The sequence below is a fragment of the Monodon monoceros genome, unplaced genomic scaffold, assembly GCF_005190385.1.
Source record: "Monodon monoceros isolate NGI ecotype Baffin Bay Population unplaced genomic scaffold, NGI_Narwhal_1 Super_Scaffold_21, whole genome shotgun sequence".
NCBI lineage: Eukaryota > Metazoa > Chordata > Mammalia > Artiodactyla > Monodontidae > Monodon > Monodon monoceros.
Genome location: NW_021703778.1, coordinates 139,869,472 through 139,886,920, shown reverse-complemented (window position 1 = coordinate 139,886,920; position 17,449 = coordinate 139,869,472). Strand labels below are relative to the sequence as shown.

The 17,449-nt window shown below is 36.1% G+C and overlaps 1 protein-coding gene across 2 annotated transcripts in view; it reads right to left on the bottom strand.

The window, feature by feature from the left end:
- Positions 1-646: 646 nt before the first annotated feature.
- Positions 647-17,449, bottom strand: part of GPHN (gephyrin) — a 619,699-nt gene continuing 602,896 nt past the window's right edge. Inside the window, exons 20-23 of one of the 2 annotated variants that reach the window (XM_029239205.1) lie at positions 13,717-13,781; positions 10,314-10,417; positions 2,772-2,868; positions 647-1,654 (exon numbers count right to left, since the gene is read on the bottom strand). In XM_029239205.1, coding sequence (XP_029095038.1) covers positions 1,521-1,654; positions 2,772-2,868; positions 10,314-10,417; positions 13,717-13,781 — 400 coding nt within the window. In that variant the 3' untranslated portion in view covers positions 647-1,520. The remainder of the gene's footprint in view (positions 1,655-2,771; positions 2,869-10,313; positions 10,418-13,716; positions 13,782-17,449) is intronic. The other variant, XM_029239207.1, reaches the window with a different exon arrangement.

Genomic DNA, 17,449 nt, shown 5'->3' with positions numbered 1-17,449 from the left:
ATCAAATATTTATTGTTTACAAATTGGCTTTTTTCATTACCATCATTTGGCACCTTGTCTACTAGTGGGCTAATTTTTGTTGTTTGCTTTACTAAGTACTCTATAGCATATTCAATGTCCCCCGTTACCACTGTTTGGAAAGTGCCCCTAAGTTTTTATTAAAGAAGCCATTGTGGATAGCATATATTTCAACTGTATTTTCTATAGTCAGTACAGATTTTTCCCATTTTTCACTTCCAAACATGATAAAAAAAATGTCCAGGTACTCATCGGCAATTTTATGGCTCACTACTTATGTTCCCCCTCTATTCCAAGGAACTGTAGATGTTTGAAATTTGTTTTTATGACATCTGAAATAAAAATGTAGTTTTTTTCTAAATTATCAACTATCTTTCCTCTAAATTTGCTTGCTATTCTCCAGCTATGACTGGAAAGACCAGACCAACTACAGGTTCTCTCCTACTTTCTAATCTGTATTTGCACAATGCTACAGTAAAATATAGATTACTCTATATTTTTAAAAATCTCCTTTATACCACTTAACCTTGCTAAGCCATCTTAACTATTCCTTTTATCCAGGCAGAACCCCATCAGAATGGCATAACAATCTTCTCTTTTTTTATTAACAAGGCCAACACACACTGGATTTTAAATAATGATCGAGGATTTTTTTATTCATTAAGTTTCAGTATCATTACAGAAAATGTTATGGTACAGAGCTGTTTAACATTGTTTTTTCTTTGCTCTTGATTTCCACATGAATGCTGGTAACACTAATATCTGTACAAGATCAGTCTTTGATTTTATTTTTTATTCTGTACAATTTTAAATGTATTGGTTAAAAAGGCTGTCAGCACTTAAGGAAGCATTTTTTCCCCCCAGTTTGTTTGTTCAAATAAAAGGTATCCAGTTACTGCCCAAGAGTACTGTGCCATGAGGCTACTGGGATGCGAGGCCCCCCCACCCCCGAACGCTCTGCGGGGACGGTTCTCCTTGAGGCAGGGCAGGGCCACCACCCAGTCACTCTTTGTTTGGCACTGTGCACATAAACACGAGATACATGATAAAGAACAAGCAAAAGCTCTCTGTAAAGCGGTTATGAAGCATACTAAGAAGGGAAATCCAAGTGTTGCCTACGATAGTATAAATAAGCAGACAGCCTTGATTTAAGAGCATAAGTAGTTGTATTTTAAAGATGAGAAAAACACAAGTTCTGCAGGCACCTACTGCTGTCTACTAAAAGCTATCGCTATCAGACCTAGCATTGAACACACAAAGCAATTTGCAAGAAAGGAAAAATCTGCTTTGATATAATCAGAATAGAGTTGTCTGTTAAGATTTATTTTTAGGTGTTTTTTTTCTTTAAAAGGTATTTAAATTCTTTTGAAATATAGTTCAAGATGTTGACCATACAGATCAACTTTTATCCAAATCAGAAAAACTAGCTGTGCCGTTGCATATTACAGGATACAGTCAATGGTATGTAGACATGCATCAAAGCTTTCTCCCGCTGGTGACCATCATAGCCGTCCGATGACCATGACGTCCACCACCTCGCCCTTGTGGAGCTCCACGTACTGCTCTGTCTTTGGAGGAAGCATCAATAATCCGTTGGCGCTGCGCATGCTCATCAGGCGGCTGCTCATCTGATTACCTAGGAGGAAACACTCTCATTACAGCAGCATCAGCGTCATGGCGTATGCGTGCGCAGCCCTTGCAGTCCTTTTCAGAATAAAAACTGATGAACAGAAACACAGGTCTTCAAGAGGAAGAGAGATGATCAGACTTCCCAGTACCTTTTTCAGGTGGCCTTGCTACTGTATCCTACTACCTTCTCACTGAACTTTAAAAATAAACATTACAAATTATTGCTTAAAAGAACAAAACCAAAATTTTACAGCATTGTGGAAAATACCATAGAATTTCTCAATTCAGGCTAAAATGTGACGTGTGTCTGAAAAGACAGGCTTTTAAACCCTATTAAAATAATAATGATAATAACAGCAGTGGCTACCATTTCTTTAGTATTTACTAAGTACCAGACAAGGTGGTAGACCTTTTACTCAACTACCTTACTTAATTCTCAACGACTCAAAAGAGGTTAGATAACTTGCCTAGGGTCCTACTAATTAGTTGGTGGCCAATTTGAATGCAAGTCTGATGGCAAAGCCCATCAGAGACCTACTCACTGTGCTAGCTGATGTTTGCACTTGATAGGACCTTTGTTTAATTTTTTCTGGAATCCCATCAAAAGTCAGGTAAAATATGACTAGAGAAGTTGGGGATAAAAGTTTAAAGTCTACAGCAGGTAACTTCAGAACTCTGAATTATCAACGTTGATTTCTCAGTCCTTAAATCTTACCAATATCTAGTGTATAGTAAAGGCTACAGAGAATCACACTCTAATTGGGCTTTAATCTCACGCTGATGGGTGGCATAGCCCAGTCCCCTCCTTTTCCTACAATCAAAGTTATGCTCAGAACTTACTGGTTGAACAAACAGATAAAAATCTTCTGTAATTTTAGATTTGTATTTCAAATGTTTATCTAGAAAATATGGCTCCATTGAATAACAAAATCTTTATTTATTTATTTTTTTACTCTTGTCCTGTTATGCTACACTGTTTTAGGAATAAGTTAACATCTAATCTTTCAAAAGGGAAAATGTACAATAATTACAAAATTAGGTATACTCAAGGAAGGAGGTTATACATAAATTTGTGTTTTAACAGGATGGGTGTATAGAGATACCTGCAGGTGTGAATGACTAACCTGTACTCTGTGCCCAAGGTAGCGGTTCTTGGTGATGCCAAGTCAGTATACACCGATGGTATTCTGGGCGAGGATCCAGTTTTACATCACATGATAACTACAGAAAAACGAGGAAAAGAAAACAAACTTGATCACCTGATCATCTCTTAAAACTACAGGGTGGTGGCAGTTGTGCAAAGAGTTCAATGGACATGGAAATATCTTGGCATTCTGCTGTCTCCACCACTGCCACCTTATGTTCTTAATACAGGAAGTCCAGAGGTTGCGTTGCTCTGGTGAAAAGAGAAAAGAAGGCTAAGAAGTTGGTACCCGCAGTAGGAAAAAGGGCAGATGAAAAATATAAAGTCTATTTTTGAATTCTAATTTTACCTCTGACCTATGAATTAAGAAATCAAGGCAGATGTTTTAACATTGAAAATAAAGGAGGTAGACCTACACAAACATACAAGCTCAACATCCATTCATCGGTGTGTCATCCAACTGTCCATCCATCCATCCATCCATCCATCCATTCATCCATCCATCCATCCAGTAAAGATTTACTGAGGTGCTAATTCAGCTACTCGTTCATACACTTATCTTTAATATGAAAGGGATACTTCCTTTTTAAAATTTTTATTGGAGTATAGTTGATTGACAATGTTGTATTGGTTTTAGGTGTACAGTAAAGTGGATCAGGTATACATATACACAAATCCACTCTTTTTTAGATTCTTTTCCCATATAGGCCATTACAGAGTACTGAGTAGAGTTCCCTGTGCTATAGAGTAGGTCCTTATTAGTGATCCATTTTACAATAGTGTGTATAGGTCAATCCCAATCTTCCAATTTATCCTTCCTCACCTCCCCCCCTTACCCCCAGGTAACCCTAAGTTTGTTTTCTATATCTGTAACTCTATTTCTGTTTTGTAGATAAGTTCATTTGTACCCTTTTTTAAGATTCCACATATAAGTGATATCCTATGATATTTGTCTTTGTCTGACTTACTTCACTCAGTATGATGATCTCTAGGTCCATCCATGTTGCTGCAAATGGCATGATTTCATTCTTTTTTATGGCTGAGTAATATTCCATTGTATACATGTACCACATCTTCTTTATCCATTCTTCTGTTGATGGACATTTAGGTTGCTTCCATGTCCTGGCTATTGTAAATAGTGCTGAAATGAACACTGTGGTGCATGTATCTTTTCAAATTATGGTTTTCTCTGGATATATGCCCAGGAGTGGGATTGCTGGATCATATGGTAGCTCTATTTTCAGTTTTTTAGGGAATCTCCATACAGTTCTCCGTAGTAGCTGTACCAGTTTACATTCCCACCAACAGTGTAGGAGGGTTCCCTTTTCTCCACACCCTCTCCAGCAGTTATTGTTGGTAGATTTTTTGATGATGGCCATTCTGACTATCTCATTATAGTTTTGATTTGCGCTTCTCTAATAATGAGTGATATTGAGCATCTTTTCATGTGCCCCCTGGCCATCTATATGTCTTCATTGGAGAAATGTCTATTTAACTCCTCTGCCTATTTTTTGATTGAGTTGTTTGTTTTTTTGATATTGAGTTGCATGAGGTATTTGTATATTTTAGAGATTAATCAAAAGGGATAGTTACTTCCTTTTCTCTTGATTATCAGATTATCCTATTATCAGGACTGATTATATCAGTCCCAATACTGATAAACAATCTCATTAAAGCAAATAAAAATAGTCTCATAAAAGTTATACCACTTTGGTTTGGTCACATCACTGGCACTAAAAGAATTCCTCTGAATGAGTCTTTGCTATGGAATGGCATCTTTCATATCTTTGTAACATAGCCAATTTCTGTTCACACACATTATACAGAATGACCAATCAACCTTCAACCTGGAGCCACTGGTTTTTTTTTTAATCTATGTCATTAAATTCATCCTGAAATCTGATCAAGGTGATAATGTGTTGGTAGCAGGTGCCTAAAAGGTATAACTTGAACAAGTTTATACAGTACATAATTATGATCTATAGCCCATCAAAGATTAGTTCAATGTTAGTGAAAACAAGACTCATTCCAATGCATGAGAATTAACATTTTCCATTAGCATAATAATCATTTAAGTTACTCTATCTTAAAATGGTCTAGAAATCCTTTACTCAACTAAAACAGATATTGCTTGGATTAAATAATACAGTTAAAACTTGACCTGGAAATTTTATTGAAGTGAGTTTATCTCTAATCCATTCTGGTTATTTTGTTTTAAAATATTCTAATAATCTACTTAGTATATTAAAACATTCTAATTATGCTTTTTCTCTGGAATCCAGAATAAAATTCAATTCTAGGGTGTTTCTCCTTGATTAAATCACACTCTACTCTTTCACATGATATTACTTATGTTTATACCCTATTTCATATCTACTGGGGGGTAACTTGCCATTGTTCCTAAATTATTCTGTGCTTACCTGAGGACAAAAATCTGTCTTTCAACCTGAGTGTGTGGGTGTGTGCGTTCTCCAGTACTAGACCACAAGAGCTATTCATGTGGCTGTGTCATTTGCTAAGTGTTTAAGGTTTTTCCCCAGCAATGGCACTGACTGGCTCATGGAAGTACAGTGGAGCAAATACTGTACTGGGAAGATACTGGCACCTAGGTTCTACTCCCAGTTTTACTGCTAACCGATGTGCTGTATTGGCAACTTATTTTGCTTTCCCATACCTGTTTGTTCATCTACAAAATGGGGTTGTTTGTTTTAAAGGAAGATATTTGTTAATTTAATAAAGAAGAATCAATTGCATCAAATTAAAGTGAATGAAATTTTTTCACAGCCTCACAAACAGCTGTTCCTTTTGTAGCAAGAGATGAAGCTAATTAGATTTTTATGGTATTTTACTGAAATGCAGAATACTTTATTCACCAATGTATTTAGTTACACTGACATTATAGTTCTGGTATATTACATCAGTTAGCTTAAGACAGCACCTATTTACTATAAGCTTCAGTGCTTATAAGAATGATGTACCATGAGTAAACATACACATATATCAATATTTTGGTGGAAAAACACTGCAAATGGTGGATGTTTCACTTCTGCCGATTTCTTCTACTCTTTCAAAACTGGGCAGTGAGCTGTGGACTAGGAGTCCTCTGTTGCCTTTGAATATTTTGCTGGCACACAGTAGTCACTCAAGAGATAAAATTGTATTATTTGGTATAGTATTGTATGGTATGCTCTACATGTGAATGTCTAAGAGAGAGAATGAGAAAAAAAAAAAAGAAAGGTCAATGAAATGAGCTGATAAGCCACAGACTGGGAGAAAATAATTGTAAAAAGAACACACCTGATAAAGGTCTGTTATCCAAAATACACAAACAATTCTTAAAACTCAATAATAAGAAGATGAACAACCCAATTAAAAACTGGGCAAAAGAATTGAGCACCTTACCAAAGAAGATATACACATGAGAAGTAAGCATATGAAAAAATGTTCAACATCGTAAGTCATTAGGAAATTGCAAATTAAAACAACAATGAGATATCACTAGATACTTACTAGAAAGGCCCAAAATCCAAAACACTGGCCACACCAAATCCTACTGAGAATGTGGAAGAACAGGGACTCTTATTCACTACGGTGGGAATGCAAAATGGTAGAGCTACTTTGGAAGACATTTTGGCAGTTTCTTACAAAACGAAATATATTCTTATCATACAGTCCAGCAATCACAGTCCTTGGTATTTACCCAAGTGAACTGAAAGTTTATGTTCATACAAAAACCTGCACACAAATGTTTATAGCAGATTTATTCATAATTGCCAAAATTTGGAAGCAACCAAGATACCTTTCAGTAGGTGAATGGATAAATGGTGGTATATCCAGAGAATGGAATATTATTCCTTGTTAAAAAGAAATGAGCTATCTAGCCGTGAAAAGACACGGAGGAACAAACGCATATTAATAAGTGAAAGAAGACAATCTGAAAAGGTAACATACTGTATGATTCCAACAATATGACATTCTGGAAAAGGCAAAACTATGGAGACAGTAAAAAGATCAAGGGTGAGCAGGGAGGGAGGAACGAATAGGCAGAGCACAGAGAGTTTTTAGGGTTGTGAAACTGTACGATATACAATGGTAGATACATGTAACTGTACATTTGTCAAGACCCCTAGAATACACAACACTGAAAGTAAGCCCTAATGTAAACTATGGACTTTGGGTGATAATGATGTGTCACTGTAGGTTCATTGATTGTAACAAGTGTACCACTGTGGTGCAGGACGTCAACAGCTGGGAAGGTTGTGTGTGTAAGGATGGGGTGGGGAGGAGGAGTAATACAGGAACTCTCTGTAGTTTCCACTTAATTTTGTTATGAACCTAAATGTGCTCTAAAAACAAAGTTTGTTACTTAAAAAAAGGGGAAAATATTTTTTTCCTTCCTCTTTGTCCTGTCCATCTTTTAGAGAAGTGACCTCAAAGAATTATCTAATACAGTAAATAATTAATTGCAAACACAGTGTAATAGGGCACAAAGAAGTAAATAATCAACCCTTCTTAGGGACACTGAGAAAGGCTTCACAGAGGGCATGATGCCTGAGTCTTATGACTAAGGAATTTTCCAAGCTGAGAAAAGAGATGGGGGTGATTAGGAGAGAACCTCCTAGGTAGGAGATCTCACGTCCGTTCTGGAGGCAGTAAAAAGCTTGGTATGGTCAGAGTGCAGGATGGGAAGCAGATGAAGCTGGAGGGGAAAACAGGCCTTGGGATGGAGGGCCTCCTGTGCTCACTTGAGCAGTTTGGATTTAACCCTGCGGTCATGGGAAGCATTGAAGAATTTTAATTGGAGATGCTGACATGATTAGAGTTAGAAAAGGGATTTAAAAGGAGGCAGGATTAGAAGAGAAACCATTAAACATTGGAGCCATCATTCAAACCAGCTTATTTGGCTACAAAACACAGGGGATGTGGATGGTGGAGGGCGCTTTAGGAGAATGGTGAAGATTTGGAAGACTGCAGTAAGGAATGGAAAAAGTTGATCCACAGGATATAAAAGGATCATCAAGGGGAATTTTGGCCCCTGCTGAGGTTTGTAAATTGGAAGTGATAGCTTGAACAGCTGTACTCTCTTCTCTAGTTGTACTCAGTGCCCTGGGAATAAAACTGAAGGACAAAAAAGGGAGGATTGATCTAAGTTTGTGGATTCTTAGAGTTACTACAGTTCGTGGAAGAAGAGGCAAAAAAAATTTGAGGGTGTTAGAAAAACACTGAAGTGATACGCCACAGGATTTAGGTTGGATGAGGAAAGGGGTAAAGCCAGAAGGGACTTATGGAAAGGGAAAAGGGAAGGTGTTATAGGAGTGTTTAAATTCTTTTATATCTACTGGTAGGTAACTTGCCATTGTTCCTAAACTGTATACCAGAGTTGGTGATTTTTGAGATGGAGCACTTCAGGGTATTAAAAAGGATATGTGTATTGAGTTGCTGAAGCAGAAATAAAGTTATTTAGAATTATGAAAATAAAGCAACTGATTCTAAGAGGTGAGGGAGAGAAGACTTTTAGACGATTGCCAAAGACCTGAAAGTCTTGGGAAGGTTTGATGGTGGTAATGAGGGGAAGGTGAAAGCTCCAGGAGACTCAGGGAAGAGGCTGGACTAAGCCACACAGATTGGAGAAGAGAGTTTGTGAGAAAACAGATGACCAGAGGGGATTCTATTAGAGTGGAGGTCCCACGTGACATGCTCCAGGCCCTGGTTGGTACTAAGGGCCCGGACTCTGCTCAAGTCTGGTCAAAACTTCCAAAGAGTGGTTAAAGGAGCTTTACACTAACTTTTAAAAGTACTAGAGAAGTTATGAGGCACTGATTTCATTAGTCCAACAGAGAGGCGCTCGAGCTCATCTGCCTTATAAATCATCTAAAATTTATCAAGTAACTTTAAAAATTCTTACACCTGTTGGTGCAGATCAGTTTTAAGTTAATTTTTCCAAAGTTTCTATAACCTAGTTATATTTTTCATCTCCGAATAATAATAAAACTGGTTTATATTTCTTATAAATCATAGACAGTTCTCTCATTTTCAATATGTTTTTTAATCAATCCATAGGCCATTATATTCTCATATAACAGGTATCCAATTATACCTTTTGATGTTCAATGACTGATCATTTTTAAAGCTGAATAATGCTCCATTGTACACATACACTTCATTTTCCCTATCCATTCATCTGTTGTTGGAAATTTGGGTTGTTTTCTTATCTTTGTATAGTGAATTATGCTATAATGAACACTGGGGTGCAAATATCTGTTTGAGATCCTGATTTCAATTCTTTTGGACATATACCCAGAAGTGAGATTGCTGGATCATATAGTAGTTCTACTTTTAATTTCTGAGTAACCTCATGCTGTTTTCCATGAGGCAACATGGATAAACCTAGAGGACACGATGCTAAGTGAAATAAGCCAGTTACAAAAATACTGCATGATTCCACTTATAGAGAGTATCTAAAATAGTCACTCACAGAGGCAGAGAATAGCATGGTGGTTGTCAGGGGCTGAGGGGAGGAGGGAAGGGAAATTGTTGCTCAATGGATATAAAGTTTCTGTTATGCAAGGTGAATACGTTTTAAAGAATCTGCTGTACAACATATCACCTACAGTTACCAATGTGGTATTGTGCACTTTAAAATACTTTAAGAGGATAGTTCTCACATTAAATGTTCTTAGCATGAAATAAACAAACAAATCAAAGAACACAAAGAAATGTTTGGAGGTGATGGATATGTTTAGTACCTTGATTGTGATGACGGTATCACAGGTGTTTGCATATGTCCAAATTCATCAAAATGTCTACATTACATATGTGCAATTTGTGTATATCAATTATACCTTAGTAAAGCTTAAAAGAAAGAAAAGTACTGATTTAGTATTATAGTTTAAATTGCCAGGAAAATTGTTCATTAGTTATTACATAGAAACTGTGTTACATAATTAGTTTACTAGTAGTAGTAAAGCAAACTGAAGTTAGTGTTGGTGGAGAAGGGGACTATAATTTCGGAGTGATTTTTACTGCAGGTATAATTCCTCAGCCTTAGTGGTCCTTTTTCCAAACAATATGGTCTCCCTTTTCTTCTTCTTCACTAGAGTCTCTTTCTTGTCCTTTAATTGTCTTTTTCTGAACTGTTTAAAATTTATCAGCGGGGTCACAGAAAAAGTGATCAGCTAAATTGCTGTTCTCTCTAAGTTTACATAGGGGAAATTCTTGTCCCTCCTTCCATATAGGTTTAGTATTAGTTTAGTATTCTATTGACCATTTTTCATTACATATCCACTCCTAAATGGACTTCTAGCTGGAGAAAATTATTCACTTTAGGAGTCATGGAATAATGTGGGAAGGGAATAAAAGGGACTCCTTTCCCTCTGTTTTCTATCATGAAGAGGGGACTAAAACCACATTTTTCCTCAAAACTAATATAAAATTCTAGATGTTTGTTTTGGGCAGTTAAAAAATCATACCCTAATTTGTTATTAGGCTTCAATTTTGGTTTCCGGTCATTAGAAAACATTACCCTGGCTTTGATGATGGTTGGCCGAGGATCCAAGATGCCTTGCATCTTTCTCAGTGCAGGCACAACAAAGAGATTGCAGGTGACCACGGCTGACACAGGATTCCCTGAAAGTCAACCAAGCAGTTATTTATAGTACACATATAAAAATTTGCCATATAATTATGACTGTCTATACCTTCAGGTATCATAGAGAGTGAAATGACTAACCACTAGCGTTCCTCTTCTGAATCACCTTGAATCCAAAAGGATGCCAGAATAGAGCTGTAGTTGACCAAATGCCACAGAGGGTGTAAATATTTGGATCTAGCAGTGAAATGCAGAGACTTCTGATGCACAGAAGCTGTTTGACACCATTTATATCTGTTTTCCTGAGAGCCGTACATTGAAAGCCTTTAGTAATGAGTTTGCACTTGCTATTTTTAAAATGTTCTAAAATTACCATAGTAGTACATGCTCAGTGCAAAAAAAAATTAGCAAGTAGGATAAGAATAAAGAAATTTATCCATAATCCCCTCTAACCAAAATTTTCTTTAAACTGAAAAAAACAACAACAATGATTTAAGACGTGAAGGACTTGAAGGCGAACACTCTTAGGAACTGAATTATGTTCCCCTCAAATTCATATGTTGAAGTCTTAACCCCCAATGTGGCTGTATTTGGAGAAAGGACCTCTAAAGAGGTAACCAAAATTAAATGAGGTTGTAAGGGTGAGGCCCTAATCCAATAGGACTGGTGTCCTTATAAAAAGAGGAAGAAACACGAGTGTGTATACACAGAAGAAAGGTCATGTGAAGACACTGAGAGAAGGTGGCCATCTGCAAGCAAGGAAGAAAGATCGTAACAGAAACCAACCTTGCTGGCACCTTGATCTTAGACTTTCAGTCTTCAGAACTGTGAGAAAATAAATTTCTGTTGTTTAAGCCACCCAGTCTGTGATATTCTGTTATGGCAGCCTGAGCAGATTAATACAAATACCAAGTTTTTTTGCAGTTATAAGAAAAATTTGAGGAATTCAACTGTACCTTTCCAAGAAGAAATCTGGGTGTGTCATGCACTTCAAAGAGAGGTATGGTGGGCTATGAAAAAAATGACTGAGCTGAGAATAACAGATTTCGCTTCTTGTGTGGTATTGTCAACTAACCAAGCCATGCGACCCAGGCAAGAGTTCCAAACCTTTCTGGGTCTAACGTTACTCATCCACAAAATGAAAGGTTTGGATTATATGATTCTTAATATTCCTTTTGGTTCTAAAATTCAAATTTTACTAATACTTTTATACAGTGGTATGTGAGTATGCATATATATATAGAGAGAGGGGGTGGGGAATGCTTATTATATTTTAGGTTACCTTGGCCTGGCTTTGTGCTGCTAATTTCATCATCAAAATAAAAGCAGTGGTCAGTTTAGCCTATTACTAGCTAAAAGCATACCTTTAATTTTCTTCTACCCACAAAAGCAGTTAAGAATAGATTTTTTTTAAGTTGTTAAAAAAAGTTGTGATGAATGACATTGATTATTTCAATAGAAAAAGTGAGTTGTCCCACAGGACAGCAGACTCTTAATGAGAATCAATTGCTTTCCTCTTGCCTCAAAATATAAACAGATGGAAATTTTTCTGGAAAAGCAAAAAAAGGAAAAATAAAAGAAAAATAAATAAGAAAGCTATTGCTCAACAATGATTACAGTATTCTTGTAATGATACTGTTTTATAAAATTACTCTATAAAAAATGAATTGTTCTATATAAGAAAAGGGACTGGAAAAATCAACAACAAGAAAATTGCAAATAGTGGTTATTTCAGGGGGAGGGAGATTATGGATAACATTTCTTAATGCTTATCCGTGTTTTCTAGTGTTTTTACAGTGAACACGTTACTATAGTAATTTTAAAAAGTTAAAAAAAGAACAAGTAGATAACACATAACTTTTCAACTGCATTAGAACTTATCAAGATTAGTAATGGCTTTAATTGCAAGGACCTTAAGAAACCAAAAATCCAATTCTGAGTTTTCAAATCCTTATAAAAAGAACCACTTTGCTGGTTCTACAATCTGAACATGTGAATTGTTGCTGCCCTCTTTTGGTACTTTCAGGCTGAGCAGTGAAAATCTCAAAATAAAGCAGCAATTTGAAAATAGGCTATTTAATTATAACTTCTTTGGCAGATCAACAACACTTAGTAATGGCAAAATAGGCTCCCACTATAACATACTTTGTAGGTCAAGTCATATCTTCTGTAGACAACAAAAACAGTCTCTTCTAGTCAAAATGAAGCTAGGAAGATGATTTCATTTCTCTATATAATGGTCTTCAGAGTATCTAGGGATGTATTAAAGGCCCTAAGGAGTTTTGTACCACAGAAATCGTTTGAAGACTAAAACTTTATTTACATGACCTCGCTCTTAAAATTTCCTATATGAGAGAAACATACTCTCTTTTATGCTTACAGATAGGGGCTTTAAACATGTTTTTAAAGTTCTAAAATTTTCTGTCTGCCTTCTTTTCTTTCTATCTCTATTTTGAGCTTTATTTAATATAAAAAAGCAGGTAAATATCCCAAAGCCACCAGACTTGTACATCTGAAAGGAATAAGTAGGTTATTTTCTAAAGGAATCTATGCCAAAAAATAGAGAATGGGACACTGCTACAGATCAGAGGATAATTTTTAAAATTGAAAAAAATAAGTAGATACACAAAACTTCTAAACTGCTTTAGAATTTATCAAGATTAGTAATGGCTTTAAAACCTGGCTTTAAATGCACAGCCAAAGTCCAAAAATTGTAAACTGAACCACTTTGCTTTTTCTATAATCTGAACACGTGAGTTTCTGCTCACGTGGGAGAGGGTGGGGATAATGATGTGGTCAGACTGATGATGCCTGGGATTTGGCTGAGAAGCATCAGCATTTGCAGTCCCTCCTGTGTTGCTGCTCTCCCCAACCAGTCCAAATCTGGTGAGAACCAAAGGCAGCTTTGTACTTTTTTGTTCTAGTATTTCCATGGGCGATTTAAGGCCCTTTGGCCCATTGAGCATAATACTCTAGTTGTGAGAGGTAATTATACTGCTAACTTTGACCAATTTCCTGTAAGGAAAAGCAGGTGCCCTAGAAAGAGGTAGTGACACTTAACTCCTGATTATCATCTTAGGGTCTGAAATGTGCTTTGAAAGATACTAATTTGACTTTCACACCAACCCTAAGTAGCCCCATTTTACAGATGAAGAAACAGCTTCAGAGAAGTTATGTGATTTGTCCAAGGTCATACAGTATGAAAAGCTGGGATTTGAACCCAGGTGTGTCAGATTCCAAATCATGCGCTCTGACAGGGGACTGGTCACCTGGGAAACAAAAAGATTTTGGTTATTTTTCCAGAAAAAGCAAAAGAAACTATTTCAATTATTCTTACCTGGTAGTGCAAAGATTATTTTTCTTACACCATCAATATCCAAAGTTGCAAATGTCGTTGGCAGGCTAGAGGAAAAGTAGAGGTTGTTTGTTAGTGACTGCTAAGCAACCTGAGTAGTAAGTTAAATACTGCAGTTTTCTTGTTACATGGTTCTTCATACAGGTCACCTATTGTGTGAAAGTTCTTTTCTGTTGACTCTCCTTTAAATCTTTATAACCTGAAGTGTTTCGAGAGCATTTAAATTAATTCTTTTTTAGCATCTTCTGTTTTCAGGTAACCAAACTTCCTGGTTTTCTGTAGTTTACATTGTTTTCCTTCTTGCCAGTGCCATAGAAGCATATGCCAAATCCTGGAGTTTCTCCACCCCTCTAGTTAACAATGTCTATACGTTTTTTTTTTTCTGCTGGAGAATAACAATCATTCTTTTTATCTGAAGACTACCTGGTAATACATGTCTATCAGATAACTACCTATTGTTCAAGATGAGTATTTCTCAGCCCTTTAAGACTATACTCAGAAATAAACATAAAAGTTTCCCTCCTATGAAGGGAATGTTTTGAAATGTCAAAATAAATAAAATACCATGACTAGAACAAAATTAAAGCAATAGTAATTTAAGAATATTATCAAATTATACTTCCTCAAAAGTCTGACATGAACGCTCATCATGGGGGTGTGCAGAGGGGTGTGAGTGTGAAGAGGGCAGGTGGTTAATAATAGTGATTTTTTTTATTGATTACCCTTAATATAGAATTTCAGCTAAAATTTTTATTATATTAATGAATCTTGAGTGATGCAAAATTCTTAGGGAATGCTGAGATTTAAAAGTAGCTGAAAAATTACCCTTTTAAGCACCCAAATTGTTTTTCTTTTTACTATTTTTGCTCGTTGGTTGAAAGAAGAAAGGATCACTCACTCATTACCTTTTGCAATAATATGATGAACATTAATATTTTTGATGAATTACAGCCATCATTATGGATTGATTCTACTCTGCTATGATACAGAGATTTTGGGTCACAGGGGTATTAAACCATAACATAACAGTACACGTGGCGGTGTTTCTATAGTTCTTGTTTCTGTTTTTTTCCCCTAGTTTTTTTTTCTGTAGGTCCCCTTAATGCTAGACTGCCATCATCTTGACCCTTAAAGCTGGCCTTTGGTTTGGGAACCAGAGAGCAGTAGTAATAGTTATATTGTTGGGATGATAATAATAATAGTAATAATAGAAGTTACTATTTTTAAAGAAACATCTAAGCATTATATCCATTATTTCATTTAATTCTTACAATAATCCCATGAGGTGACAATTGTCATCCCATTTTACAGATGAGGAAAATGAGAGAGAGATTAAGCAATTTGGCCAAAATTACTCAGATACTAAGATTTGAACCAAGCTTTTTCTAACTTTATGGCTCATAATTAGATAAGGCTCTCATAGGGTACACTGTGAAGTGTTATTACATGGACTTCGTAACGTAACATCTATTCTTGGCTACTCTGAGGCCTTTTTTTTGCTTACTTCCTGATTCTTTGCTGTGTTTTACAAAACTGAGATTAGAATGTCATATCCATTTATAGATAGGTTATTTGGCAATGACTGTTACTGTGTGATGAAAATAATTTCCAAGGTACATTTTCGACAACATCTATGCTCACTGTAGATGACCCATAAAAAACTGTGATTGGTAGATCTGGTTGATAATATTCCAAATGCTTTTTGAGTATCTCCGTGTCTAAAAGGAAAGAGGTTAATTGCATTCTGAATGTACTGTATGTGGGAAGAGCAAAGCTAAATTGTTCTTGAGCTTTTTATATTTCTTCTTATTCTACTATTAAGTAGCAATTACCTTTAAATTCTTCTTCTCTTCAGACAAGTATAAAATTCTGGACAATTAAAGGAAGCCCATTTAAACTTCTAAACCACTTTTTTTTTAATAGCAAACTAACACACATAATAAGATTGAGGAGGGAATGCATAACACCTTCCTTCTACTGTATTTAAAGCCAATTTAAATCATCTTTTGAACCTTGCAGACAGCTAGTGTGATTTCTCTGAAGGTACTCATTTTAAAAAGATTCCATTACAATAAAACATTTTGTTATGTGCGCTGCTATCATGAGTGTTTTATTGCTAGACTGTGAAGTTTTTGTTTAGGATCTGGAAAGCCATTTCCTTGAAACTCAACACCTATTGTTCATTTTTCCTCTTGAGATCAGAATGCAACAGCTTTTATACAATAACCGAAGTCACAGAAGTCCTACAGCTGAAGTAAGTGGTAAATAACAGACTAAAAATAAAATGAATACCAAAATTATACATCATGGATGCTGAGATTAATTTAAATAATAGATAATTTAAATAATAGATATTATACAAATATTTCTCCTCTAGAGGTGAGGGTAAGTAATGTCAGCTTCTTTCTCACTGCAAAGGAATAATCAATTCAATTTTTGAGATTAGTGAGAAGTACACTGACATACTTTTGGGATGTCCTCTGTATTCTAATCAAATTAGTACTGCCCATGGGGACAGAGTAAAAAAAGCCTGTGTACTCATAGCATAATAGTATTTGCTTAAGACAAGATATTCTTAATAGGAATGATCCCAATCCAACACCTTCAATAGTAAAAGGGCCTTGTCAGTGGCAGCATATCAGAGCAACTACAGAAATATAATGCCAAGAATTCTAAATTCTATTACATTGTGGAGAAGGCTTTAGGGACAATCTTAACTTCATATTTAAATGTAAAGCCTGATCTCTGCCTTAGAACTGACACAAGGTATCCAATAAATCAGGGAGATTAGGAGTGCTGGCTTGACACTTAAAAAGGTTTCTGGAATTTGCTGCTAGTTCCCATGGCTCACTTGTAACAACTGGTAAGTCCCACCTCTACTTTCTCTTAGGGTTCATATGAGCACCCATCAGAGTATGACCCTGAACTAAAGCATCATTACTGTTGTCCCTGACAGCATGGAGGTGTGCTGGAATGCTCACCCACACACTGAGGGCTTTCAACAGTGTTTTTATAATGTTTACATATCACAGGTTTATAGAGGAGCAGGGGTCTCAACAGGCAGGCTGTTGTTTAAAGACATGGCCACACATATTTTATCAACACCAATGTTTGCATTCTTTGAGGATTTACAATGGATTACAGAACCTCCATTAGCCCTTCCTGAGGGAGCTATTAGTTTTCAGGAGATATGCAAGATCTAGGTATGTGGTTACTTTTCTTTCCTCTTGGGAGGTAGTAAGAAGCAGTATGAAACACTATTCATGAAGTATTCTTACAAAAAAAAAAAAGTTGAATCTGAATCTACTCAAACCTTTAGATCTAACTTCTGATGTACAGAATATACTGGAGAGAGACAGGAACAAATTAAATGCCACCACAAGGAAGCAATCAGCCAAATCCATTCACTAGGACAAAACTAGGACAAAAGATTCAGTTGCTTCAACAAGTCAGTGGCATGCCAAAAAAGGGGGGCGGTGGTTGGTAAATGTTCCTGTTTAATAGAAACTTAACCAAATACCGTGAGTAGACCTGACTTGAATCCTAATTCAAATAAAACATATGTAAGAAGGCATACTTTTCCTTGACATTTGGGAGGATTTTCAAATACGATCACAGTATTAGATGATACTGAGGTATTCTTATTTATTCTGTTACCTGAGATAATACCATTGTGATTATGTAAGAAAGTACTGCTGTTGTTATTAATATTTGA